The sequence below is a fragment of the Haemorhous mexicanus genome, chromosome 3, assembly GCF_027477595.1.
Source record: "Haemorhous mexicanus isolate bHaeMex1 chromosome 3, bHaeMex1.pri, whole genome shotgun sequence".
Taxonomy (NCBI): Eukaryota; Metazoa; Chordata; class Aves; order Passeriformes; family Fringillidae; genus Haemorhous; species Haemorhous mexicanus.
The window spans coordinates 72,682,790-72,707,902 of NC_082343.1; the positions used below are offsets into that span (position 1 = coordinate 72,682,790).

The 25,113-nt window shown below is 44.0% G+C and overlaps 1 protein-coding gene across 1 annotated transcript in view; it reads left to right on the forward strand.

Moving 5' to 3' along the window:
* Positions 1-25,113, forward strand: part of SCML4 (Scm polycomb group protein like 4) — a 42,945-nt gene that overhangs the window by 15,392 nt on the left and 2,440 nt on the right. The window contains exons 5-6 of the mRNA XM_059843382.1: positions 14,548-14,820; positions 22,888-23,033. Of these exons, the coding sequence (XP_059699365.1) occupies positions 14,548-14,820; positions 22,888-23,033 (419 nt within the window). The remainder of the gene's footprint in view (positions 1-14,547; positions 14,821-22,887; positions 23,034-25,113) is intronic.

Sequence of the window (25,113 nt, forward strand, 5' to 3'; positions counted from 1 at the left end):
CAGTGCTTGACCATGTGGGACAAAGCCTGGAGGAGCAGGGGCATGAGGCAGATGCATCCAAGGATGGTGGTGGTCCTGAGGGGCAGCTGCCCTGAGCAGCACTGAGCTCCCAGATGGATGGTGGTTCTGAGCTTCCTTCTCATTTGTATTCTGGGACAGGGTGCTGGCCCCACACAGCCCCCACGGAGCTGGGACACGCCTGCAGCCCCATCTGCAATCAGAGGCTGGAAAGCCCTGGGGCCTTACTATGGCATTGCAAAAACTAGTTTAGAAAAAAGGGAAGATGTGAATGTCAACTTTTCTTCTATTTTCTTCTAAATTATGGGCATGAGCCTTCATTTCACCTGCAGTCTTCCTCCTGACTTAAATAATTTTTCCTTTTCTTTTATTAACAACACTGTGGGTGTTTGGGGAGGACACTGTCTCTCATGCATTCAATTTAATGGCAGATACATGCTGGCATATGACAGAAGGATGTTTTAGTGTCCACAATCACGATTTTTAATCTCTTGTTCAAAAAGAATACCCTCAGTGTGGGCTTTGCTTACCAAAATGGGAGAGGGCTGTGCACAGGGTGCAGAAATTATCTTTTTGTACAAAGAAATCCAACTGCCACTCCTACACATAGGGGAAGAAAAGCAGGAGCCCGGACTGAAAAGCAGTCTTTTTCTTTCCTCTCCACTAGGACATTTGCAGCAAGCTGAATGCTTCTGAGAGGTCAAGGGATTTCTGTAGCACCGAGGAGTGCAGCCCAGGAGGCCTGGCATTTGCTTTTGCATTTGCATTTTAATTTGCATGTACATTTGCATTTACTTTCTCACGGCAGGTCTGTGTGTGAGAGAAGGCAATTCCACAACCAGAGTTTTTACAGTTGCTGTAAAAACTGAATTTTGTGGGGATGCTGAGTTTTGTGGGGATGGAGATGCTCAGAGTGTAACTCTGAGCATCTCCATCCCCACAAAATTCCAGTGGAGATGTCCCTGACATCATCCTCACTGGATCTCCCCAGACACTGAGGATGGGCAAAATATTATTTTTCCCTCAGACTAGACAAGGGATGTGGGTGTAGGCAAAGCTTCTTTCCTGGGTTTCCCATGTGGGGTGGGGTGTGTGTGTGTGTGTGTGCAACCAATAGCCCCCCAGAAGCAGCATGGGCTGGGCAGCCTGGGCTAGTCAGGTAGCTTTAAATTAGCCATGAGGAAGAAATTCTTCACTGTGAGAGTGGTGAGGGACTGACACAGGTTGCCTGGAGAAGCTGTGGGTGCTGCATCCCTGGAAGTGTTCAAGGCAGGTTGGATTGAGGCACTGAGGCTGTGTTTAATGCTGCATTGCCTAAATTTCCTTCCATCCCCCCAGGAGCCAGCGTTTCTCTGCAGCAAGGTCAGCCTGGGGGTTCCTCTGCTGCACAGAGCAGGGACAGGGCTTCCCCACAGGGCAGTGACCAGGAGGGCCAGTGACAAGTAGGAGCTCTGCTGCAGATGGGTCTGTGAGGGCTCCTGTTGGGATAAAGCTCTCATGGAAGGAGCAGGGCCATAAAAAAGCACCACAGGAAGCCACACAAAGCAGCCACATTTTTCATTGTTTCTGTTCCCCATCTTGTAATCGAGATGTCCTTTCTTTTAAAATCATGTGCTTTTCAGCCCCTTTGCACCAATGAATCTAATCCAGGTATTGACTTTGGTGCAGTTACCCTTGATTTACACCGTCAGAAGGGAGAGGAGAAGCCAGCATCGTGTCCAGTCATATTAATCCACTTACCCCACACAGGAGTCACCTCTTAACCTTGCCCCAAAGCACATGCCCCTAAGCCATAACTCACCTGTGCTCACAGCAAGCTGCCAGATGCTAATGGCTGTGTACAGGGCAGGTGGGATTTGTTGACATATGCATGTATCACTTACAACTGTGTTTTACATGCCTAGGAAGTGCACACTCATCAGGCTGTGCCTAGAGCTGGCCTCTGCAATGAGCCTTGCTGGCTGTGCTTTACTCTCCCTGCACCTGAGCCCCACGCTCTGCCTGCCTTGCCAAGCTCCCTCACCTGTCTCATGCCTCACATGTGCCATTCCCCAGGGCTCCTTCTCAGCTGTGAAGGGACCTTCTGGCTCATGAGAGTGATTTGTGGGGAGCAGCTGTGGGATGACTCCCAGGCCTCCTGGGAAATGCCCAGCTTCTGGTCTGCATTACAGCAAATTCCTGAGATGTTACCTGTCACCACAGCACCTGGGTTCAAAGCACCTCTGGACCTGCACGCCAAAATTGTCCATGGGAGCAGCAGAACAGTTTGAGCTTAAATGATGGCAAGACCTGGGTGACCTATGCAGAAAACCCTGTGAAGTGGGACAGGGGCTAAGTGATGGGAAGCCAACAGAGATCCTGTAAAGTGCCTCCACTCTGTGTTCAGATTTCACCATTTGTCTCATGCTCAGCTGATGGAGGTTTGGATGGGAGCATGTGAAACGTTCATTTCTAGGACACCTACACACTGTTGACATGCACCTATGAGATATTAGATTATTCTTTAGAGGAAACTAAAAAGCTTCTGGCTAACCTGATGGTGGGCACAGAAATGGGAGAAGTTTTTCTTTTATGTGGGAAACATTAAGTTTGATAAGCTTTCCTTTTCAGCCAATCCTTTCCTTGCTCCTTCTGTCCCAAACCTTGGGTTTTGGCTATTTTGTGCTGTTAGGCAGTTGATGTCTCCACATAGAGCACAGCTGCATGTGGCTGCAGCAAAACTTTATGCAATAACTTTTGTGGCCACCCTGTATTGTTTTTATCACAGGGGAAGATGGGAAAGGCTGTGAATAAGGTTCCTAGCCTTGCTGTTCTCCCCATGGCCAAGTCAAATTTGGAACCATATGGAGCTGCCTGCCACTATCTGCAGGAGAACAGCTTCTCTCGTGGCACTGGCTGGAAGTAGGGATCTATATGGAGCAGAAGCACAGCAGGTTGCTAGTGCCTCTGTCTGTAGGAAGGTGGGCTCTTCCTATCCACAAGCCCTCAAAAAGCTGGTATGGCAAGCACAATAGCAATGCACAATAGGAGTGTGACTAAGTAGGCAAGACACTGGCCTGGGAACTGGATTTTTGTAAGAGACTTTCCTATTGACTATGTGGGCACTCTTCCTTGCTGTGCCTTTATTTGAGTATGTGTCAAAGGAGGGCAATAATTCTTGCCAACATGTGCAAAGCCCTTCTAAAACAGCTAGGAAAAAAAAGAATAATATGATAGAAAACCACATATTATTACAATCAATATTTTCTGTTGCAAGCACCAAATCAACAGCAGCTCAGTTTCAAGCCCTGAGAGAGTAAGAAAAATGCTGTCTTTCCCCTTTCTAGTACCATGGCTTGTTTAATCTTGTCTTGTTGCATGCTATGAGGAACAGCATGCCTGGCTGTGTGTTCTCAGCACACTCAGAATAAATGGCTTTTATGGCTATCAATAGCTTCAGCGCTCCTCAGCATTTAATTACCTGCAAAGGCCATTTATTGCCTCATATATTCCTCTACCACGATCATTATCCTTTAAACAATAAATAAAACATTAAGGTCACTCTTAAAGAGGGAGCAGAGACATCCAGCCACAACAAAGTATAATATAAAAAGTTTATATGGTCTTTAGGGCTTTTGGATTGATGGCAGAACCTGCAGTACAGTTGAGAAAGGCTGGGATAGAATTCCTTCCTTCCTTCCTTCCTTCCTTCCTTCCTTCCTTCCTTCCTTCCTTCCTTCCTTCCTTCCTTCCTTCCTTCCTTCCTTCCTTCCTTCCTTCCTTCCTTCCTTCCTTCCTTCCTTCCTTCCTTCCTTCCTTCCTTCCTTCCTTCCTTCCTTCCTCCCCCCTTCCCTTCCCTTCCCTTCCCTTCCCTTCCCTTCCCTTCCCTTCCCTTCCCTTCCCTTCCCTTCCCTTCCCTTCCCTTCCCTTCCCTTCCCTTCCCTTCCCTTCCCTTCCCTTCCCTTCCCTTCCCTTCCCTTCCCTTCCCTTCCCTTCCCTTCCCTTCCCTTCCCTTCCCTTCCCTTCCCTTCCCTTCCCTTCCCTTCCCTTCCCTTCCCTTCCCTTCCCTTCCCTTCCCTTCCCTTCCCTTCCCTTCCCTTCCCTTCCCTTCCCTTCCCTTCCCTTCCCTTCCCTTCCCTTCCCTTCCCTTCCCTTCCCTTCCCTTCCCTTCCCTTCCCTTCCCTTCCCTTCCTTCCCTTCCCTTCCCTTCCCTTCCCTTCCCTTCCCTTCCCTTCCCTTCCCTTCCCTTCCCTTCCCTTCCCTTCCCTTCCCTTCCCTTCCCTTCCCTTCCCTTCCCTTCCCTTCCCTTCCCTTCCCTTCCCTTCCCTTCCCTTCCCTTCCCTTCCCTTCCCTTCCCTTCCCTTCCCTTCCCTTCCCTTCCCTTCCCTTCCCTTCCCTTCCCTTCCCTTCCCTTCCCTTCCCTTCCCTTCCCTTCCCTTCCCTTCCCTTCCCTTCCCTTCCCTTCCCTTCCCTTCCCTTCCCTTCCCTTCCCTTCCCTTCCCTTCCCTTCCCTTCCCTTCCCTTCCCCTCCCTACCTGACACAACTGACCACAGGGCCACCCTATGCTGAGGTTCTGCTTGCAGCTGGAGCACCATCCCAAGGACTGGCTTCCTGAAACAAGGTGTCCAGGCTGGTAACTCTGCGGCAGAGCTGAAGAAGAGGCAGCTGGAGCTGCATGTTGCAGCCCAGAGGAGAGACAGGAACAGTTTAGGATGGTCCAAAGGATAGGGAGTAAAGGCAGGGGGTTGAAAGAAAAGAGAGAGTCAGTCAGTGTTTCATGAGGGTGGTAGCAGAGGCTTTAGCATTCCGGCCCTTTCAGGCTAGATCAGAAGAAATTAATAAAATGTACACTAAGGAGCAAATCCTGGCAGGAAGAAAAATAAGAGATGGATGGAAGAGAGAAAATTCAGCTGCGATGTATTTTGCCTGGACTCTACAGAATTGGCAGAATTGGATAAATTGAACTTTCTGACCTTTAAGTTTTGAGATTATTATTTGCTAACTCACAAGTGAAGACTCTCTTTCTTTTCCTTTAAGTTTATGGAATTGTATCTCTTTGTGGATGCTAAGCAATGAAGCTGTAAGCAGACATCTCTTCAGCAGCCAGCCCCAGGGACATCCTATCCTCCTTCCCACATTCTGCTGGGCTGTTTTACCTTCACTGACTTGGGGCTGCAAGGAAGTTCATCCCTTTTGAAAAGCTACCCCTGGCGGGTAGGCACTCTGGTCTCAGCAGAGAGAGAGGAAAAGCCCAAAGGCCTTTTTGTCCTTCAGCCCAAGATGTGCTCAGTGCCGTGGCACAGACACCAGCAGTGCTGGGTATTGCCTGGGCTGCAGCCATGGAGGTTAGAATAGAGAGCCAGGCTATGAAATAGAATTTAAGGATGCTTTATTTCTCCATATCAAAGGGTATGCAAAAGGAAAGTGGATGAAATGATGGGCATAAATGCATGAAGCATGATGGATGAGATCATATCCACTACAGAAAAGAATACCTCTGGATGTATACATTTAATTCAAGCTTTACAAGCAGTCATGTGGAGGAAGCACAGACACTTTCAGAGCCATAGTCAGGTAAATTATGTGATTGTTACTCTGTTTTAGCTCCAGGTTTAGCTTTAACTTTGTTTTAACTGGTTAAGACCTTCTCCCAAGAGCTCTATGATTCCTTTAGGAGTTAGTAGTCCAGGCTTTTATTTTAAATAGCTTAAATTAAAATTGAAACAGGAATTTTCATTCCTAAACTTTTAAAATATTGATCCAAATACCTGTGATCCAATATTCCGGTATTTCAAGCAGTCAGATGAGTGGGCCACAAGCCAGAACTGGGGATGGGAAACCTCTGCAAGTGCTGCAAGCATAAATCAATATGACTCACCTGGTTTTCAAAAATACGAGTGTGAAAAAAGGTGAACCTCAAGATCCAGCACTTATTAAGTGAAACAAGAGAGGTTTTGGAAAAAAAGGTGAACTTCTGCTTGTGAATCTGGATGAGAGGGACCTTGCTTCTGGGACTGCCTGGTATGTGGTGCCCATGGCAAGGCCTGGACTTGCACCTCCATGGCAGGAAGCAAAGACAGCTGAGAGTGCGGAAAGGGAATCTGGTATTTAGGCTGCTTCAATATGACAGATTTCAAACAAGATTCAAAATTTTTTCCACGGGACATTGCTGATTTTTGCTTGGATGTTCTTCAGTTTTTCACATTCCTCATGCTGCTCCCTTTTTTAGCCTTTTATCGCCATCCCTCCCTTATCTGTCTTTATCTACCTTCTGTTTCTTTCCATCCTTTCCCAGTTCACTACAAAACAAATGGAAACCCACACACAGTGGCATTTCCATGGAAATCATCCACTGTTTTTCTTGAAGAATCTTGGCCACTTTTTAATCAACAAGGCTCCCTAGTTCCTTAGGATTTATTTGTTTGCAGTAATTATACAGAGTACATCAAAATGCCTTTAGGAAAGTAGTAACACACAGCATCTGCCTGAAGAACATTAATCTGTTGGCAAAATGAGTGCAAAGCAGGGGATTAAAGCAATTAAGAGAGTACCAGAAGCAAATTCTTGGTGGTGACATGCATTTTGGTGTTTGTGCTGGCCATGGACAGCAGTGAGCAAGGTAAGGGTGCAAGGCAAGGAGTTGCATCACCAGCAGCTGGTGATGGGTAAGAGAATTACACCCTCTGACTGAAAATAGGCTGCAAATAGAGGCTTGGTGAAGGGAATCAGGTGCAATCAGGTGCCTTATGGTGGATTTCTTCATGGAAACATGAAAAGGTTACAGAAGTGACTTGAACAAAAAGGTGGCAGTGGCTTGATGGTCTTCATCATAGAAGGTGGATTTAAGGAAAATGCAGTGAGGCTGGGGATGAGTCCCCAGGATGGGGGACCCCATCCCCCCTAGGATGGAGACCCGGGGTAAGCCCAGCTCCCCAGCAGCATGGCACCGTGCAGAACAGTGATGTGGGAGGAAACTGGCTCTGTTGGAGCATGGAAAGAGGAGGGGATAAAAATGCTCAGCAAAGGGGAATTGGCATGTTCCTAGCTGCTGGGATTGAGGTCAGCCAGAGACGTCAGAAGCAGAAGCAAAGAAGACAGGAAAAGAAAGGTTTTGTGAAGGGGAACTAAGAGTTCAGAGCTCATATATATTGTACTTATATGGCAGAAGAAATATCAGAAAGTTTAGCAGATCCACAGCACTGGGCAGGGAGAAATGGAACAAAGACTTTATAAAAGATCTTATACCTGCACACAAACACGTGCACAGGCTTTATATGCACTACTCTACCCAACTTCTGGATGAGAATATTATATTTATTAATGAGCAAACACAGCTTATTTTGCAGTCACTGCATTTTGCTGTAGACATCTCACTTCTTGTATCCCAAATTATTTGTTTTTCAAACAATAAAAAAATTCTGTTAAATATTTTAAGCCAGTACTAAGCAATATGTTTAAGGGACATTCATCATGGTGGTAGCAAAACAGAGATGCACTAAGTACTTCATCTGCAGAGAATCCCAGTATATAATACCTTAAAATTTTCAAATAACACAGTCATTTTCATCTAGTCTATTCTGTATACAGCTTTTTTGTGACTTCTATCAATGCTGATTTATAGGGATACAGAGTGCATTATAAACTACCTTGACAGGAAAACCCCTCCAGCTACTGCTAGGAGCTGGAAACGGAAAAGATCGATCGCAGCCTCTCCCATCTCCCTCTGCCATCACAGAACCATTGCTGTGCTGAGACACAAAACCATACAACCCTGATAAATCTTCTTTTCATGATCTACACTTTGGTATAGCATAAAGGCAAGGGAGGAGGGAAGAGAGAGGAGGAGCAGGTCTGAAATCAGGTGGAAGAGACCAAAGGAAGACTTTTACTACAGCCTAGATCCCTGTGTCATTGAAATCCCTTTGCCTGCCCTCGTGCGTGTGCCTAAACAATTTGCCTGTGCTGTAACATAGGACTAAAACCTCTCTATTGTAACAAAATACATTTACTCAATCCTTCCCAAGCACTTTGAAAATGGAAAAAATTCCTCAATGGGTTATTTATTCACACGAGCACCTTTTATTATTAAATCTAATATATTTGTCAGCAGCTAGCATTAGAATTTACTCTACCTTTTTATTCAGTTTGGACAATAAAACCATGTTTATCTGTTCCCAGCTGGTTTCATTCCCTAGTTCTACTGCATTAAGCACATTGTGGCTGTTGTCTGGGCTGCAAACACTCAAGGGAAATTGTTTAAACAATGAAAAAAAAATTGCTTATGCTGAAGACCTAATCAGGACAACACTGGATTTTGGAAAATTCTCTAAAAAAATTTAGATTCTTGATGTTAACTGACGGGCAGCTTCTCCTTGGGGGACTCAGCATTTCAGTTACTGCAAAATATTTTTTAGCAGCTAGGACACTGCTAGATGATACATGGTGCAGAAAAGCCTCAGACTAAACCCTGGAGAATTCATTTCAGGTTTTATCTCCACAGTGTGACCATAGTTTCCATGTTCATAATATCTGCATTCACAAGTGAACGAGGCATATTTACATTTTCCTGTTCTGACTGACTACTAACCCCCCTTTTTTCCCCTGTGGATGCAACTGTGTGTTCCTGTAACCCATGCAAATGTTCTCCCCTAGACTAAAAACCACAGGCGTGACAGCCCTGGGCTGCCTGCTCTCTCCCTGCCTCTCTGCAGCAGCCTCAGGGATGCTGTGGCTCCCTGGGGACATGTCTCCATGCCACCCCGCCCTGGCAGGCAGCAAACAGCTCAGCTCTGCTGCCACAAACCAGATGTCACTCCCTATAATGTTTTCCTTGTCCAGCCACGGGTTGGTGTGGAAAAGGCCTGGTCCTTGCCCAGCTGTGTAGGGGGCAGATGCAGGCACCAGAGAGTGGTGCTGACACAGTACAGAAACATCTGCTAAGGGGTGACATCATATTTTCATTGTGCTGCATGTCTGGATGGGCAACGGAGCTAAAAGGAATGGGTTGGTGCTGTAATCCCAGAGTAAATCACAGCAGCCAGAGCTGGAAAGTCTTAATCTATCACAGGAGACTCTTATCTGTAGATAGATGCATGCAGGCTCAAGCTGCAGGGACGATAAGGGCCGTGGTACATTCCTGACTGGACTGAAATATGTGAGGCTGTTTGGAAGGAACAGAAAAAAATCTTTTAAAATCTTTTAAGAGTTGATGTTTAAAACAGAAGATAGCAGTTCAGAGCCAAGGCATATCTTTCACAATCTTAAAGACTGCTTATACCTTTCTTCTCTCTCCCTCTCTGGCTTACGCTAGATTGAACTGATGGTTAAACTCATCTGAAGGATTTCCTCCTGCATTTCAGCATTTGCTTTTTGCGTTTCCCCACTTCTAGTTTTCCTTTCATGAAGGCTGAGATGCAGGGTTTCTAAGCTGCTGCTTAAAGCCATCCCCTCCCCTCCCCCCTCCACCCACTCCTCCCACCTCCCTGATAGGGCAAATGCCATCCTTGTGCAGGGAGCAGGAGCCAGGCTCAGGAACTATAAAATACTGGCAAACATAAAGCCATACAGAGAAGGAGCCTCTCAACAGGATTTTGACACTGTGGCTGGCACCTCTCAAAATGACTGGGAGATGAAAAAAGGCTGTCCCTGGCTATGAGAAAGGAGAGGTCTGAGGAAGCTATGATATCATGCTGCTTAAAATATGGAGTTCACATCTGGTCAACCCATTATAGACAATATATGGTAGCACTTTAAAAGGTACAGGGAAAGGTCAGAGGGCAAAGCCCATCACTAAATGATATGAGGAATAGGAGACGACACAAAAAAGGAATAGTGGGGGCAGAGAAAAGAAAGACAGAAATAAATCTGTATTGACTGTGAGGAAAAGAAGTTAATGGAGAATTTAATTAAAGCAAATACAAATGATTGAGCTCTGCAGGTGGTAAAGTAAAAGGTTATGAAATGACATTAAAGTATTGTCCTAGAAGGAAGGGCAGTTTTCCCGGGAAACTACTGGTGTGTAAAAGGGGGCCTCCCTGGCTTGGGGATCAGTGTCAGCAGGCTCAGAGTAGGGAGTGTAGGTTTCCAGCAGTGCCCCAGGCAGCTTTCACCCAGATGCAGCCTCTTCACGGCTGTGCAGGATATGGCCTGTTAGCTGGGAAAGGGGACTCGGGTCCCACTTCACTGCCCTGACCTTGGGCTCTGCTGTCCAAGCAGCAATCTGGGGATGAACCCAGGAAAAGGCATGGGAGTACCAAAAAAGGGGTATCTGGATCAATGAAAGTGTGAGATGGGTGGAAGGGGAACAGCCTGGGGGGAAAATGGCTATGAAAACCCTGTGTATGGGAGGAGGGAAAATAGAAAAGAGAGATAGGGAAATAACTGGCAAAATGGGGAAAGAGTGATGTAGGTGCAGGCAAGCAGTGTTAGAACAAAGTCAAGATAGTGGTAATAGGGCAGAAGAGAAGTAGGAAGAGGTGACAGGGAAGAACAGAGGGAGAAGCATGGAGGGGGTATAAGGGAATGGAGGCTGAGAGAGGTAAAGGGAGAGAAAGATGTAACACGAGCAGTGATGTGGGAGCAGCAGCAGGTGAGGAAAGTGGTGCAAGACATGTTTGGCCTGGGAGCAGAGAAGGCAGAATAGAGTGTCTCTGGAGTGTACAAAGAGATTTTGCCTGTAGAAGAGACTCTAACAAACAAAGTTTGGGCTTTTTTTAAGATGTGGAAGAAAAAGTAAGAGATTAGATCTGCTCAGGAAAAGGTCAGCTAGAGATCATCTTTCCTGTGTATATACTATTCTTCATTTCCTGCTTGACTTGAAATTGATTTTCATTTGCTTTCCTAATGTACAATGTGAGTCAATTCTTTTGTCTTTCTGGAGTGTCTCTATTCCCAGATGCTACCAAAGGCCCAGTGTTTGTGTTCTGCAGTCACACATGCAGCATGCATCCATGTGGCACTCTGCAGTGGTAAATGAGTACTGCTGGGGCAAAGAACACAACATTTTACAAAAGTGAGAGACAAAACAAGTGTTTTCGTTCATCCTAATGGAGAACTGAGGTCTAGAGATGACAGATAACCTGACCGAGGTTGCTCCAGAGGTTTGCAGCAGAGATGGGATGTTAACTGCAGACTCTTAGGCTCTTTTAACTCTCAGCTGACAGATCTTCAGGATTTTGGCTAGGAATCTTACAGACTGATAATTTTAAGAAGCTCAGCTAAAGAAATGCACATTTTTAAATTGGGAAGGCAACTGTTGCTTTTTTCCCTCCTTCATTGCATTTTAAGGTGTGCTGGACGTAACAGCCTTGGGCTTTTCCATCCAGCTGCCTGTGGACCATTCATGGAAAGGAAAACTGCCAAAATAGCTTAAGCATCTCAGGGTGGTGAGCAGTTGTAACAGAGACTGCTGTGCTCAGAGCAAAACCTTGAAGCATCTTTCTCATAAATCCTGCTTCAAAGCATTGTGTACTAGTTTCTCACGAATATGTGAGACTGACTACCTACAAAATTAAATATGAAAGTGAGTCAGAATACAGAAGGGCTAAGCCACAGATTTATGAACTGCTGCATTTTTAACCCTGATAGAGACTTATATTTTCTTCTATTGTCTCAAAAAAGGTGTTTTTTTCCTAATTGGCCAAAGTGGGATTAGAAGCTGTGATGGCTGTGATGACTTTACAAAGCTTTCTGGCAGTTTACAAAATGCAGATTTTTTTATGCACATCATCAATGGAACCTCAAGCCATGCAGCTTCTCTATGGTGCAAACTAACAGAGAGCTGGAAAAATAGGAACACAAAAGCTTCCACAGGTTTTTTTTTGGTTTTTGGGCAGTGGGCCACTTGAGATGATCCCTGCTCCCCTCTGTCCCATGAAGACATTCGTATGACTTTTCAAATTCCCAGAGCACCTTCCACTGGGGGATGTTTCACACAGTAATGAATGGAGGCTCTGGCTTGTTCCATGGCAATAGGCATCATCACTCCCATTCTGGAGCCCAAAGCAGAGATGTGGAATACATTGATCTAGATCAAGAAAAGTTAGGAACAGATCTGACAGAGATTGGCTCCTTGCTGTAGTCTTGTACACAATTCTTGGGTGTCCTTCTACATGGAGACTATATCTGTACATGTCTTATTTCACACAGATTGTTGAGACAGTCTGACATCCATCAAAAAATCCCTGGTGTCTGCTCAGAAATTTTGGAGTAATTTACATCCATGGCAATAAAAGCTATATGCTGTTTATTTAGTAGGACTCTTTTAATGTGCTGTTTGTTGTTTTGATAGTCTATGTCTTCTTCATATTGTAATCATATTAAAAGAGCATTCTTTTCCTGGAATAAAGAGGTAATGATTCACAAGAGGCATAATTATTCCATGCAGTGCAGGCAGGATGCTGCAGAAAGAGCCATCTTCTTTATGCATAAGAGGCTTTTACTGCAAGTGTTCTACACAGTAATTAAATTCCTTTGAATGAGGAGGCTTGATTGGATTTTCTTTGGTTTATTGGGAGGAGTTTGAAAAGCAAGGTATTTAGCTCAATCACTATATAATTTTGGCATCTGTTGAGGTTAGGGGGAAAGGTTCAGAGTGTCTGATTCCCATTTCTCTTATGTGTTACGTTATCTGAACTCCCTTGAATTCAGTTGGATTACTCCCTATCTGTATTTGTATGAGAATCAAGCTCAGAAATTCCTGGCAGAAAGCAGCAGGACACCTGAATGCATGCTGTAAGAATCCAAATCATCTAAGGGAAAAAAGCCTTGCTAAAGGAAAGTTACTCACAGTTGCAAAGGCAAATGCCCAAAAACAAGGAAATTTCACATTTGCAGCTTTCCTTCAGATTTGATGTTTGCCTTATGGTGAGTCCAGCCTTGGCCCTGAATGGGAAAAATTTTTTAAAGAGGCAATAAAGAACAATGTAACAAAAATCTCTGCTGTTGCCTGACACACAAGCCAAGATGATGGCATGGCACAACTCCTGAGTATTTGAGTTGTTGAGATAAATCATGTTGGTTTAACATCAACTATGGTAGACAGCTGCCAAGTAATGTTTTGGGGTTTTTTTAGGAAAAGAGTGAAAATGTAAATTAAAAGGAATACTCTGTTTTATAAAGCCTCAACATCTATTAGCAATGGAGTTTGTGTCTTATGGCATAAATTACAGCACAAATTTTTCTTGTTACTCAATAAGGCTGTATAACACATCAGGAAGAGAGTGTTTCTCAGGCCAGGAAGCTGATGTGTGACACCATGGGGGAAATTTCACCCTGCTCAGGTGTCTCTGGAGGGAGAATACTCATGATGAGGAAAATGGCCTTTTCAACAGCTCAGAAAAATATCATGGGGCAATGGAAGGCACTTCTCTAATCTAGGGGCTCCCTGCCTGCCAGGTGTTAACACCAGTGGCAGTGGGAATCTCCTAAGTGCAGGTTGCCAGCAGAGGCTTCCAAAGGCTCTGCTTGTATCCCAGTAGTGATACTGGGGCTGGGTGACAGGAGGGCTGGTTTTGTAGGGAGAATGGTAGTGGGAAAAAGGAGGAGGAAGACTTGTGGCCATCTTTTGTGGAGACAAAAAAAGGCAAATAGAAAAGACATAGATATGATGAAACTGAAGGAAGAAGACAGTGACACAGGCGTGGAAGTGTCTGTGACAAACCTGAGCCTAAATGTGAGGGGAAAATGGCAAAAATACCTGCATGCTGCAAAACCTGGAGAAAAATCTGCCTCATGCCTGTGTGTTAGACCCCTAAGCACAGGGAAGTGTAAGTCTCCAAAGCAGGTCTTGAAGTGCAAAATTTGGTTTATTTCCAGGAATCTGAAAAGCAAGGTATTTAACTCCTACAGAGTGTGAAAATTGCCATGGAGAGGACAGGAACCATCCTAGCAATGGTTTGCAGTTGTCTGTGATGTTGGCACATTTGAACCTGAGTCAGGTCCAAGTGACTCACACATAACACATAACTGTCCATGAAAAACCTTGGGTGTGCTCATCAGTCATCAAGCCTGTATCCTTGTGGGATACTGGGCCTGATGGATGTCTGCAGCTGAGGATGCTTCTGATTAATTTTGGTAATTGCAGCCAGAATGCTTTGCTTTATTACCTTCATTCCTTCCTACGGGCTGCCAGGCATTTTGAATCTAACAAACTGCCTGTCCTGTTGTCTTCCCCTGTCTCCTTCCTTTCTATCCTCTAGTCTTGGTGTATTTGAGGAGTACCATGAGTCCAATTGGACCTGGGCTAAGTGGCCCAGGATTTTACAGAAAATAATATTGTAAGCTGACAGAGATGACTCACATCAGGCCATGGTTTCCCTCTTGTGACTCTACTGACTTTGAATGGTTGTGTTTCCTTTCACTGTTTATTAATTCTCAGCAAGGACCTCTTCTGGGGCCAGCTGTCTGTACAGAAAGTTGATAATGGAGTTATACTTTGTCAAAAAAAAAAAGGGGGAATTTTGGATAAAAAATAATTTTTGTTTCAAGGGGTTGATTAAAAAAGTTTCTGTTTTACTGATGTTTATTTTGTGTCTGGGCTTCCTGAGCAGAGACAGTTATACCTGAGGAGTACCTGGCCGATGCTCCAAGCAGGAAGCAGTACAGCGTGGATCCTGCTGATGCTGCCTTGGGCCCCATGGGCTCCATGTACACCGTGCGCCAGAGCCCTGCAGATGGACACCCTGCTGGAGGCTCCTCTTCCTCCTGCAGCCATCGTCCTGCCCACATGTCTTCAGGGGGGTCCTCAGCCACTGGCCTGCGGCATCAGACCTCCAGCCCGACCAGGAATGGGGCCTATCCTGAAGGAAACCACCAAAGAAGTGGTAATGTAACACCTCACCTTCCATTTAGCAATGTGTGCTGCTATGCTGGCGCTGTGCTGCAGTCTTAACTCATCCCCAAATTCCCGAGAAAACTAGTAAGGTGGTTCTGTGATGGAATCCATCCAGACCACTCCTGCTTTCATTTAGAAGGGGAAATAATAACCTGTGTAAACACAGAATCAGTCTGTTCACCATTAAGTAAAGAGGTGGAGGTTTTCTAATGCTGTTGTTCTGTAAACATATGCATTACACATAATTGTGTGGCAATCACACCTGTTATTATCAGCTCAGACGTATAGACATTAATATATAAAGCACTCCTCCCAAAAATTTATACTGCCTACAGGCAGGTTCCTGTTATTTGTGTGACACCAGCTGTGTACAAGATGTGATGCAGAGCAAACCCAAATATTAGTGCCTACCTCAAAGCATTTAGCCAGAGGTTTTGCTTCTTAGCTCTGTGCCCATTCTGCCCCTTTAATTACATACCACGCCAGATTTTGTTTGAAAAAGACTCCTCAACAAAACATATGTTTTTAAAAATCATTCAGCTCATGGCTTAAGGCTCTTTTATTTTTCAGGAAGCAAAGTCATAAGAAGTTTATCTGTAAATTCAATAAATGCTGGGGAAACCACTGCATTTAATCATTCTTCTTCTCTTTCTTTGTATTTTTGTTCAGTTACCGTTTGCTGGGGCAGTTGCTCTGCTCATCCACTACAGTTCCTAGTGGTCGTGCCTTTTTTTTTCCTCTTGAAATTACCCAGGTAATTTCATCAGACAGGTTATCTATTTCACTGAACTTCAGTTAACTTTGTTTGCATTTTCCAAATTCTCAGTCAACAGGTCTTTATCAGTAGTGATGCCAACAGTGTCTTCACCCCTCACTAATTATTCAAACTTCATGTATGCATTTTTCATTCTGATGACAGATCTAACAAAGGAGTCAAATGTCTCAGCCATTTTAAAGTCATTAATTTTTTTCCCTTCCTCATTTATTAATGGAATCTACTGCCACTCTAGTACTATTTTTTTTTTAAATCTTGATATATTTGCAGAAGATTACTGGTACCCCTAGCCCCTTTGTCTACCATTATCTCATTACACTGTCTTTTTGCCCTTGCATTTCCCTTGGAAGCTTCCATTGATTCTGCATATTCTTGCTTGGAAGCCATTCCAGAGCCTCTTTCTGGTATCCTTTTCTTAATCTTTACTTAATTCTTTCACATTCCTCACCTCCCCAACATCTGTATTATTTCTTGTTCCTGAACTTTCACTATTTAATATTTTGAAACATTATTCTTCCAAAATATGTATTTCAAGTAGTTACCCCTATATTTATTTGTTTATCTAAGTTTGCCTTCTTAGATATTCAATACTCACCCAAAACTATTCCTGACTTTGCTATTATTTTTGCCCACTTGCTTCCCTGGTTTAGCCTTGTGTTAATCTATTACAGAGACCACTGATAAGTGTTTGGTTCTCATAATTATCTCATTCTTTACTTACAGAGTAAACTTTACTCAAAGCAAAGTGGATAGTACAGAAATACACTGCAACCAGCTTGTAAAAGTTTGTCACTAGGAACTGGTGGCTTTAGTTACAAAGAAAAGGAAATGAAAAGCCATTTTCTTACAGATCTTGTTCAGTGCCTCTCAGGCTGGCATAATCAGGCGCTGGAAGGACAAGAGGCTCACTGTGCAGAGGATTCATTTACCCCCCTCCCACCACCCCTCTCCTTAGAGCCTCCTGGCAGAACTGGGACCCTTTCACCAAGCTTTATAGTTGGCAGCTCTGAGGAGCCAAGATTTAACAATGTTGATACTTACTTGCCTTAAAAATCTTGATCATTCTCTTTGGGATCGGTCATTGTCTCTTTGTAGCACATATGAAGAGCCAGGGCAGTTCAAAGCAAAGGTCTGTCTAGCCACACATCTTGTCTCCAGCAGGAAACAGCAGCGTGCCCCAAGGAAAGGGACAAATGCAGAGATGGTGGTGCATCCCTCTCTGCCCTCAGAAATTTGTGGCTCAAAGACTTCCTCAGCCAGAGGTGGTAGATTCATACATAGTAACCCTTCACAGATATTTTTATTCTGTATCACTTGGTGGCTTACTGAATTCTTTGTGAATTTTCAGAATACACAGAACTTCTGTGTGTAAGAATGTGTGTTGTGTGAGGAAAACTCCTGGTATCAGGGGACAGAAACTATGTTCAAGGGACTGAAGCTTAAAATCAAGCTTCTTAAGCTTGTTCAGCGACATTGCTTTCCCTTTTTGTTTTAGACTGTGAATGTCACTGTTTCCCAGTCTTGGCCAATGTTTTGTGAAACCTCCACATAGTGCCGAGCAGGAAGCTAAAATTCAGGAGACACCTCCATCTCTCTTTTCGCGACTTCGCAAAAAATCTGCAGTCTTTACTAAATGGAAGGCTGAAATATGGCTCATGTTTTTTTCCAGAACTGCATCAACAAAAAAGTCACTGAGTAGTCATGCAATAGGCTTTACAGGTTCCTGTATTTCTCTGACTTAAAACCATTAAAAGCACTTAAGGAACAAAGAGGGAGAGATTGCTTTTGAACCAGGCATCCATGACATGAGTGCCTCTGAAGCAGTCACAAGTGACTTGAAACTGCTACATTTACTACCTGGGATTAACAGAACTCATCCCAACACAGCTTAGTAGTTTTTACGTGACAATCATTTGACACTTGCATAGCCCTAGTTCCTCTGAGGTCTCTGGGTCAGTTGGCCAGCTCAACAGTAAAGGCTTCCTAAAACAGAAATGTATGCAGTGACCACCATTAAAATGTTTTGGATTAATTTATGTTGTTGGGGTTTTCCTAATTTTTAGGCATTTATTAGTCCTGGTATTCCCCATTGTAGATTAGGGTCTACCGAGAGTGATAGGGTAGAGGTAGGGCGTAGGGTTTCCCTACATGCCAAGGTCCCTAACAATCTGTGCATGTGTTTTTCTTCCTTCTAGGCATAATTTAAATGTTGCTGAATCATAAGCAAGCAAAGATGAGTAAGTGGAGCATGTCAGCCTCTGTTCTTATCCTCTTCAGTTTGTATACTTATGAGGCAGAGACGGGCTCATTAAAAAGAGGAAGAATTTATCTCTGAAACCTCAAACCAATCCTGTTTATTTATGGATAGTTTTGAAAAATAGCTTGCCTTATTTATCATGGTGGGCAAATATCATGGAGAAAGCCATAATCATAAAACACATCTCAGTGCATAGCAGAACATGTCTTTCAAGCGGAATGGATGAGATTAAACCTCAAAGCTCTCATTAATGCGATCGGAAGCTTGGTGCCTAATTCTCCTTGATTATGCTAAAAAATTCTGAAAAAAAAGATGTAAACAAAAAATCTCATTTCAGAAAGCCAGTTGGGGCTGCAAACAGATAAACATGCACTTTCCTGTCATCATTTGCCAAACTGAAGCTTTTAAATTAGGGAAGGAATGGTCAAGGATGTAATAAACCTTTCCAAGCCTGCTTACATAACAGACAAAGCCTTTATCCCAAGTATGAAGAATTGTGTGTTCAACCACAATATAATAACCTTAACCTTGCCCTGTAGCTTGTTATTTTTATGGAGATTTTATTATCCAGTATTAGCAGTTAATTATTATCACCTGAGGGTCTTTGTTTAAGGGGCAGTCCTGCTTATTAGTATGTGTATTTTCTGAAAACCTCTGGGGGCATGGGAGTTGAAATTTCTCTTTTTCCAGAATAATGCTGCAAGCAGCTCATGGGGGGCAGATCCAGCACCGCCCCAAGGCAAAGGAGCTGCTGATGGCATTGTGAGCCTCAGCACTGTGTTCAGCAAATACAGCCTGCCTGCTAATTTTTGAGGACATTTTGGTCTGAAAGTTTCAGTGCTTCCAGCGAGCCGCCTTTTTGTTTCACCCACAAAGGAGAGGCAAAGCAAGAAAAGCCCGGATAAATATTTAATCTCCACATCTCGTGCAGGTGGATGCTGGCTGCTCCTGCAGCGGGCGGAGGAGCACCTGCGATGCTGCATCCCCGCACGGTGCTGCCAGCGGGAGCGGCTGCCGCGCTGCTGGGACAGGGACTCTGCTGTGACGCGTGGCGAGGCGGAGGACACCAGGCAGGTGGTGCCCGACATGTCCTGCCAGCGCCGGCCAGTGCAAACAGATGTGCTGAGCCTGATCTTTGCAGGGCTCTCTGCTGATTATGGCTTGTCAACACCCGGTCCAGCCCCACATGTCCTGTAGTTGTGTTCTCTCAGCCTGCTTGTCTGATGCATCTCTTCTTCTCCTGCTTGGTGTGCCCTAGATTTTTAGAAAAGTATCTTAAAGCCTTCCTCCTTTCTTTCTTTATAGTGGGGGGTGGTTTGTTTTTTAAAATAATTCCCATTTCTCTGCACCTTTGAGGGTCTGCTACTTCTGCTTAGTTTCAGTAGATCTGCTACTCCTTATTATCTGCTCCAGTGCAATCAGAGAGAACCTTTTAAAATTTCATTCCCACCCCCTTCCCCTGAGGCAAAGAAATCATTTAGGCCTGCAGCAATATTAAAGTTCATCTGTCACTCCCTTTCCACTCTTATCTATCAATGACTGTAGTCCCTCTGGGCTCTGTTTGTTTGCCAAGAACATATTTAGGGAGTCTGTTATTTGTCTTTCCTTCTTTTGCAGGTTTAACTCCATTTTAGCATTTTATTTCCTTGTCATGCCTCTGCAGCCACTTGGCTGTTGGCTCTGCCTCCATTCTCCTTCTCAGGAGGGTCCAGAAGTTAGAGATGAGTGGCAGAGAAAAGTGTGGGGTGAAAACTCAGACTGAGCCAGGCCACCTCTTTCCCTCAGCTTCACTCAGCTTTTGCCACTGACCTGGTAATTCCAGCTGTTTCTGTGTGGGCAGTGGTCTTGACTGGGATGCCTGGAGACGTTCCCCTGCAGAGGAACCTCTTCACTGTCCTTCCCCAATATCGTTTGAGGCAGGAGGGGAAAGTGCTTCCCTCTGATTACCTAAATTTCCATATCTCATTCCATTAATTTGACAAATTTTTGCCACCTGTCAAAAACAGGAAATTGGATTTGACCTAGATTATGATCTCTAAAAATAATTATTGGTCGCAAGCACTCCCATCTCTTTGTAATCTGAGTATTCATTATCATCTTGATTAATTCTGATGACAGGATGGCATAGGATACCCAGGAGACATGAGACTTCCTCATTTATCTAATTCTTAGGTTAAGTGTGAATACCTTCAGATATTAAAAGAATGTATAGCACTTGCCCTGCCGCCATCAAACACTTTTGTGCTTCATATAATCTTTCACCAAAGTGGTGCTATTGAAAGAAACCCCATGCCTTTGTGTAGACATGAAATGATCTATTTGCTTTTGTAAATTGAGAAATTGCACTCAGATGGGTAAACTACAATGTTAAAAAGCCAAATAAATGAATCAACAAAATAAATTCTAAAATATATGGAAAAAAAGGATTGTTTCCCGACTCACCAGGTAAAACCTGATATTTTGCTGCAAACTGGGGGTATCTTAGTTTTATTAATAACATTTAAAGCTCCTTTCACACAAGTAAATCAATAACATTTAAAGCTCCTTTCACACAAGTAAATCAACACACCTTAATTAATGAAAAAGCAGCAGAGAATCCAAAACTTGACACTAGGTAGGTACATAAAGACAAAAAAAGTATTTGAAGAATTAATATTGACACATAATTCTTGTTTGTATATTATACTATCCCTCAGGCATGGCTTTGAAAGGGTTATCTTCACCTGCTAGGGTCTGGAAGGGTTCTAGCCATGCAGTCTCTTTAGAAAGGTCATTTATATATTTGTCTTTCAGAAATCACATTTATGCTATTGATTGTTACATTACAAAGGAGTGAATAGATTCCCCCTGTCATTTCAACCTTTTCTTCTCATCCCCTTCCTTTTATTACAGATACTTCCAATACCCATGAAGGCTCCCAGCTGCACTTAGGGCTCTCTGCTCCCCTTTGCCCTTTCCTGGGCAGGTTGCAGGGAGGAGTCAGTGGGCTGCAGGCTGCCCTTTCTGTTCCTGGTGTAAATCCCAGGCTAAGTCCTCTGAGCTTTCCTTACATTTATACAAATTTAAAGAAAAAAATATTCTCCTCAATAGTGGCACGTTTTCCCTGACCATGTTGTGGCAGTAACAGAGAAACTTCTGCAGTCTTTTGGTCATAGTCAAACCTTTCTCTCCTCCCTCTATTTTCTGACTAGTTTGCAAGAACCTGGTCTTTTTCCTGACCTTTGGTTTGAGGTGATGCAGTGCCTGATGCCTCCACACACAGACACATTATGAAGGGGGGAAAGACCCCTGTGTCTCCAAGACAAGTCTCAGTTCTCCCACTTGTCCCTGACAGAGTTCCTCGCTGTTACTGATGATCCAGGGGTCGGCCAAGACTACCCTGCTCATTGTTTTGCACTCTCTGTCTTCATTGTTTCATGCCAAAGGCTCCAGATGGTGTCTGTACCATTGTGTATTGCATTTTTCCTGTGAGCAGAGCCCAGGGTCACCTGAGTCCATACAAACACCGGTCCTGCTGTCTAATTAAAGGGACCTGCGGCTGTTCCTTGTCCTTTGTATCCAGAACAGTGACTTAGCAAATGAGAGTGCAATTATCATGATATTTACATCTCATCTCATTATGAAAACCATCGACCAGATTTGCACATTCATAGCACTGCTGCTTTCTGGAATTCATTCTGAGTAACTGCAAATACACCTCGTTACATTATACTGTAAGATGAGCATGGTGTTAAGGGAAAAAGGACAAATATGCACATAAACCCATTATTGGGTGTATATGGGCAGAGTCTCAGCTAATATAAATCACCAGAGCTCTATTGAAGGCAATGAAATGACAATCTACACAAGCTCCAAACCCACATTTACTCACATGCGTTAGGATTGTGTCATGCATGGAGATTCTCACACGTCTCATCTGTCTTTGTAAGCTCAGTGTTTCTCTGGAGAGCTCATCCCTTCTCTCCTCAGCAGTTGGGATTTTCTCTTGGCTACCTGGGGCATTTCCAGGCTCTAGTTTAGGTGTCTGTGATCTCCCTCTACACACTCTTCTGTTTGATTTCTGGTATTCTGCAGTGTGTACTTGCTTTCCATTTGCACTTCTCTCATTAAAAACTGTGCCTTGACAGAAAGAGATGAGCAGATGTGAGCAAGTAACATTTAATGCTTTTGTGTGCTGCTGCCTGCTAAACAGCTTTCCTGTAACCGAGCATAATATAGTTCTTGTTGTAAAAAAGCAGCATAAGTGGGGGTACAAATTATATTCAGGTGAAGATTGAGATTTATAATTCTGCAGAGACTAAGAATAAAAACATTAATGCACTTTCATTCCAATGTGCCTTTATTCATTTGATTTAAAGCTACAGCAAGCTGAAGTCGTCTTAAATCATTGAGGGGTTATACCATTAAAAAGTCACACGTGCAATGCTCATCTTCACATGTTTTAGTAACTTCCCAAATTGGCATTCACTGGGGACCATCAGCTTTGTGAGAGACTAAGATTAGGAAGATATGGACCAAAAACCTTCAGCTAAGCTCTGAAAGAAGTATGAATATCTGAATGCAAATTTAAAAACCCTGTTTGCTAAATCCTGATTTTATCCTCTAGCCTTCACATTCAATGGCAAACTCCTTTGTTTAGTGCTCAAGAACTTTTCTCTCCAGGTGTGAGGGTAGTGTCTTCTTGAGCCAAGATCCCTGCTGCTGCAGATCAGACAGCAGGGGCAGCTTGGTTTAAGAGCCTGGCAGCTGGCACATTTTTCCTTCCCCAGCAGGGACCTAAGGGTTCTGTGTTTATTAGCACAATTCACCAGCTGGGATCACGGCTTCCAATAAGCAGTCAGATTGGAAACTTCTGCAAGTCCCCTTTTTCCCCTATGCCACCATCTCAGGCCAACACTTGCACTCAGAGATCCAATGTCCAGGGCTGCAGTGAAGCTGCCAAAGCCCTGCACACTCACCATCCCAACATGAGGAAACCTCTGGGTACCATTTTAATGCACTGTTGTGGGCTTTTTGTACCATAGCCTCAAGTCCTTCACCTGAACAACAAGATGCAGCTCGGCCATCAAGCAAGAATCCTTTGACCTGGACAGTGGATGATGTGGTGTGGTTTGTGAAGGATGCAGACCCTCAAGCTTTAGGCCCTCACGTGGATCTCTTCAGAAAACACGTATGTAGAAGGCTACCCTTACCACCTCTAGGTAAATTAAGTCACAAGAGACAGCCAGCACATATCACACATAGCCCCTCAGCTGCCTTTGGCTTCCTCAACCTGGTTCAATGCAGGGCCTGGCAAGGAGTTCAGCACCTCTGGAGGGTTTGGGCTAAAGAAATTTCACTTATCCCTTGAGATGGTGATTAAACACCAGGATGGGCTAGATCATTGTAGGTCCCTTCCAACTGAAACAGTTCTATTCTATTCTATTCTATTCTATTCTATTCTATTCTATTCTATTCTATTCTATTCTATTCTATTCTATTCTATTCTGTTCTGTTCTGTTCTGTTCTATGCTATTCTGTTCTGTTCTGTTCTGTTCTGTTCTGTTCTGTTCTATGCTATTCTGTTCTGTTCTGTTCCATTCCATTCCACTCTATTTTGTGATGTTATACTACTCTATTCATTTCTACGTCAATGGGGAAACCGTAACAGTGTCTTTAGAAAATGCTCACTGTTTGTTCCCAGCTACTCCAGCATAAATTGTTTCTATGCCAAGCCTTAGAGAAAGCACTGAGGATTTGGTGCTCATTTTTCATTGTCAGATTGGCACAAAAAAGCCTCGTTTCAATGACAATTTTTTTCTCAGGATATATATGATTCTTCTCTGAAGAGCATTTTTTATGTGTCTCTAGATATTTAGCAGGAGAAACCCAAAGCAGCCAATATTTTAATCTTTTCTCCCTCAGTGTTATGTAACAGCATAACCAAATATAACAGACCTGCTGACTCTCTAGAGGATATGATAGCTGTTTTGTGAGGATAACCTCCAGTGATGGAAATTTTATTATCCTTAATGAGTAAAGGGGAAACTTGTCTAATTGGAGTTTCTTGTTCTGCTGCTGTACATGGACTTGACACCAATGTATCTATGAGCAATTTTTGCCTCCTCCATCTCTCCTTAATCAATTCAGTCTGCCTTTGAAAAATGGATTTTACCCTAAAAGTGACTTGTTTGTGTTTGGCTGGGGGTCATAAGTTTTCATGTAAGTGCCTGGAGCTTGGTCTAAATGAGAATTGCTCCCCAGCCCTTAGTGCTGACCAGCACCCCCAGTGCTGCAGAGACAACAAGAGGGCTTGATCATTCCTTGACCCTGTGCCAGCAGAGACAAGTGGAGCTGTGGAGCTGCAGATGAGAGCTGAGGGATGAGAGCTGAGGGTGGTAAATGGACTTCCAGCTACACTCTGCCTCCAGGACTTCCAGATACAGGAGAGGAGGTGGCTGAGGACCAGCTGAAAATGAAGATGCCCACAGGCCCTGGTGTCTGCTCACCCTAGGAAGGTATTGAGGCCATCTGCCATTCTGTAGACAGGTCTGTGGGATGAGAACAACAGCAGGCACAGCGGTGTAGGGCCAAATTTGCAGGTGCGGGTTCGGTGCTGGCCTACCTTTCCTGCCTTCTGCCTTATAAACTCATAATGAAAGCATGGCCTATATTGGTCATGTGGGCAACCAGGCAGATAAACAAGCCACCTTCAGACTTGAAGGAACTTGCCATAAAATTAGTTTCTTACAATATCAGAAGGGGCTGGGCATCAAGAGAAAATCTTCATGCAAGAGAGTGAGAATTTACATGGTCTGAGGCATACAGGAGTATCCCAAAGGGAAAAAACCCAACTTTTAAAGTTTTTATTGTAAATATGGAGAGTGCAAAAGCACTGATTTTGTCGAGTTTCCATTTGTAACAAAGCATGCTTTTATGCAGCAGCAGGGCCTGGGAATGCTCCAGGCAGTCATGGGCCAGCTGCGCTGGAGAATGCCACGCTACTGCAGCTGCTCTGCGACCAAAGAGATCAAGCTAAATTGCCACTAAAGACTGTCCCTGTCACCCTTTGTTGTACACCCAGCACCCGTGGGCTCTACTTATCATTGGTTTCCTTGTAAAATATGCTACAGGTGTGAGAACCTGGGTGTGATTGCCACACAACTCAATTCAATTACGCTTTTGAGTTATATATAGCCCTGCAATTTTTCAGCCTTCAAACCTCATCTGGATTAGCACAAAGACCCCAGGGGTGAGAGACAAGTGATTAG